At 55.3% G+C, this 4,082-nt stretch overlaps 1 protein-coding gene across 1 annotated transcript in view; it reads left to right on the top strand.

The window, feature by feature from the left end:
• Window positions 1–2,613: 2,613 nt before the first annotated feature.
• PLVAP (plasmalemma vesicle associated protein) overlaps window positions 2,614–4,082 on the top strand; it is a 41,343-nt gene continuing 39,874 nt past the window's right edge. The window contains exon 1 of the mRNA XM_011925751.1: window positions 2,614–3,042. Within this exon, the coding sequence (XP_011781141.1) occupies window positions 2,674–3,042 (369 nt within the window). The 5' untranslated portion in view covers window positions 2,614–2,673. The remainder of the gene's footprint in view (window positions 3,043–4,082) is intronic.

Genomic DNA, 4,082 nt, shown 5'->3' with positions numbered 1-4,082 from the left:
GTGAGCCGAGATGGCGCCACTGCACTCCAACCTGGGCGACAGTGCCAGACTCCGTCTCAAAACAGAAAACTGGCTATGTTGTCTTCACTTGATTTTTGTTCTGTGTTTGTTTTTTGGGGCTTTTTTTTTTGAACGGGCTTTCAAACTTGTGGGCTCAAGCGATTGATTCTCCCACCTCTGGCTCCCTAATTGCTGGGATTACAGGTGTGATCCACTGCGCCTGGCTATCTCCACTTCGGACAGGAGAAAACTGAGGCCCAGGGAGGGAAAGTCACTTCTCCAAGGCCACAAAAGCTGGTAGGTGACACAGTCAGAACTCAACTCCCGAACTCTAAATTGTAAAGCTGGGTTCACTCAGACTACATAGCCCCCATTATGGAGGATGTTCTCCTCCTGCCCAGCTCTGGGGGGCTCTGGGTGGGGCTGGCCAACCTGGAGAAATGGCTGGTTGGGCACCCATGGCAACCCCCAGCCCTCCTTCCCCCACTAGCAGCCGCTGCCGACGCTGCTGGGAAGGGTCCGGAATCAGGATCAGGAACCACCGGGTAACTGCAAAGGTCAAAGGTCAGACATGGGTTTCCTGCCCACCCCTGGGAACTTCCTTCTTCTCAACTCTGCTCTCGCCTCACTGAGCACCACCCTGGAGTACCCCTCCGCTCTGTCAACGACCCTCCCCACTCTGTTCCGCTGGCTAATGGGAGGACGGGTCTGCACGCCCCAGCCTTCACACTGCCACAGAGGACAGCAATTGCAGGATTGTCACCTGTCCGGAGTCCAGCCTCCTTTCCAGCTCCCTGCTCCTGTCCCTCTAGCCCACCCTGACTCCATGGGGTGGGGGGATACCTGTCCCAGTCTGTCTCCCAAGACTGGGAGTTGCTTGTGGCTGGGCTTGGGACTGATGCGTCTTGGGGGGGCCTGGCATCACCCAGCGTGGAGCAAACAAAGAAGGGACTCCATGGAGCGTTTTTCTGGAGCTCCTGATTCTGGGAGATAGGCAGGACACACAGAATTCTTTGCTTCCTGGTCCCCAAGACCCCTCCAGCCCAACTTGGGGGGTGACCCACAGCGACGCCAGAAAACTCCCATGGTTTTTTGGTTTGTCTGTTTTTGTTTTTGAGACAGAATTTCTCTCTTATCTCCCAGGGTGGAGTGCAGTGGCCTGATCTCGCCTCACTGCAACCTCCGCCTCCTGAGTTCAAGTGGTTCTCCTGCCTCAGCCTCCCCAGCAGCTGGGATTACAGGTGCTCGCCACCATACCTGGTTAATTTTTGTATTTTTAGTAGAGATGGGGTTTCACCCTGTTGGCCAGGCTGGTCTGGAACTCCTGACCTCAGGTGATCCGCCTGCCTTGGCCTCCCGAAGTGCTGGGATTACAGGTGTGAGCCACTATGCCCAGCCCCCCCATAGGGTTTTGAGTGTTGAGGGAGGAATCTCAGTCCCCCCATCCACCACTTCTCATTCACCATCTCACTCCCAGCAGTGCCTCCAGCAGGAAATGATCCTAATTGTAACAACAGCCACAGAGTGACCAGGCACCAAGTATACCCTGTCTCACAAGGGGGAAAAGTGAGGCACAGACATGTGAGGCCTCTTGCCCAAGCTCTCACGGGGCAAAGCCAGCTCTTCCCAGCTCTAAGTTCATTATTCCTTGTGCTGCAGTTTCCTGGAGCATTTATTGAGCACCTAAGTGAACAGGGCTTTGTGGGCAATGACAGAGCTTGGGGAGCCAGCGCCACCACCATCCATGGCTCAGCCCTCCGTGATGCCCTCCTGTGCAATTACTGATCACCTACTGCTTGTCCACCCCTAGGCTAGCTAAGCGTTTCCCACTTTTTTTTGTTTTTTTGAAACACAGTCTTGCTCTGCACCCCAGGCTGGAGTGCAATGGGCACGATCTCTGCTCACTGCAACCTCCACCTCCTGGGTTCAAGCAACTCTTCTGCCTCAGTCTCCTAGGTAGCTGGAATTACAGGCATGCGCCACCACACCCAGCTAATTTGTGTATTTTTAGTAGAGACGGGAGTTTCACCATGGTGGCCAGGTTGGTCTCGAACTTCTGACCTCAGGTGATCCGTCCACCTCGGCCTCCCAAAGTGCTGAGATTATAGGTGTGAGCCACCGCGCCCAGCACATTTCCCACGTTTTGTGGCATTTAATCAGCACCGCCCCAGTGAAGTGGGTGCACATCTGTAGCCAGCCTGTCTCGAGGTAAGTCAAGCCCCCTGAACTAACCGCGTGAGACCCCGAGGCAGCCCCTTCTCCTTCCTGTGCCTCAATTTCCTCTGCCACCCAAGGGAGACAGCAACACACCTGGCGTGATTCGGTGATCTAATCACAGCAGGTACTGAGAACAGCACCAGCCACCGAGGACAGGCGAACGCGAGGCTCAAAGAGGCGGAGAATGCCTGACCAGCCAGCCAGCGCCCCACCCAGCATTAATCAGAGGGGTCCAGCCGGTGCCCTGGCTCTGCGCCCCCAGCCCCACCCCCGTCCTCTCACAGCCAGAGTGGGAGTGTTATGATAACCCGCAGCCCCCGTTTCCTCCGGGCCAGGAAGGAGCCAGGCAGAGGAAGTATTAAGAGGAGTAATATAAGCACTCCCCCCTGCGAGGCGGGGGCCAGAGCAGGCCGGGTGGCGAGCAGAGACGGTGCACTAGACGGCGGGAGTGAGCAAATGGGTCTGGCCATGGAGCATGGAGGGTCCTACGCTCGGGCGGGGGGCAGTTCTCGGGGCTGCTGGTATTACCTGCGCTACTTCTTCCTCTTCGTCTCCCTCATCCAATTCCTCATCATCCTGGGGCTTGTGCTCTTCATGGTCTATGGCAACGTGCACGTGAGCACAGAGTCCAACCTGCAGGCCACTGAGCGCCGAGCCGAGGGCCTGTACAGCCAGGTCCTGGGGCTCACGGCCTCCCAGACCAACCTGACCAAGGAGCTCAACCTCACCACCCGCGCCAAGGATGCCATCATGCAGATGTTGCTGAGTGCCCGCCGCGACCTAGACCGCATCAATGCCAGCTTCCGCCAGTGCCAGGGTGACCGGGTAAGATTGTGGGCAGGACACTCGTCCTGGGGACCCTGGGCAAGCCCCCTCACCTCTCTGAGCCTGAGTTTCCTCATCCAAGAGAGGGAGACAATCACAGGACAAATATTCTATTTTCTTATGAGACACAGTCTCGCTCTGTCTCCCAGGCTGGAGTGCAGTGGTGCAAATCTCGGCTCACTGCAACCTCTGCCTCCTGGGTTCGAGTGATTCTCCTGCCTCAGCCTCCCGAGTAGCTGGGATTACAGGCACGTGCCACCATAACCGGCTAATTTTTGTATTTTTAGTAGAGATGGGGTTTCACCATGTTGGCCAGGCTGGTCTCAAACTCCTGACCTCAAGTGATCCACCCACCTTGGCCTCCTGAAATGTTGGGATTACAAGTGTGAGCCACCACACCCAGCCAACAGATTTTTTTTTTTTTAAGAGCCAGGGTCTCCATCTGTATCCTGGGCTGGATGGAGTGCAATTGCTATCATAGCTCACTGCAGCCTCAATCTCCTGGGCTCAAGTGATCCTCTTGCCTCAGCCTCCTGAGTAGCTAGGACTACAGGCATGCACCACCACACTCAGCTAATATGTTTACCTTTAGCAGAGATGAGGTCTCACTATGTTGCCCAGGCTAGTCTCGAACTCCTGGGCTCAAGCAATCCTCTCACCTCAGCCTCCCAAAGTGCTGGGTTTACAGGGGTGAGGCACTGCGTCCAGCTAATTTTTTTTTATTTCTTTTCTTTTTTCTGGATATAGGGTCTCACTCTGTCACCCAGGCTGGAGCACAGTGATGTGAGCATAGCTCACTGCAACCTTGACATCCTGGGCTCCAGCTATCCTCCTGCCTCAGCCTTTCGAGTAGCTGCCACTATGGACGTGCCACTATGCCCAGGTCATTTTTTATTTTTAGTAGACATAGGGTCTTGCTATGTTGATCAGGCTGGTCTTGAACTCCTGGGCTCAAGCAGTCCTCCCTCCTGGACCACCCAAAGTGCTGAGATTACAGGTGGGCACCACCACACCTGGCAATTTTTTTTTTTTTTTTTTTT

The sequence above is a fragment of the Colobus angolensis genome, unplaced genomic scaffold (genome assembly GCF_000951035.1).
Source record: "Colobus angolensis palliatus isolate OR3802 unplaced genomic scaffold, Cang.pa_1.0 Scaffold66, whole genome shotgun sequence".
Lineage (NCBI taxonomy): Eukaryota > Metazoa > Chordata > Mammalia > Primates > Cercopithecidae > Colobus > Colobus angolensis.
The sequence above is the reverse complement of the archived record's forward strand: the minus strand, read 5'-3'. Positions and strand labels throughout refer to the sequence as shown.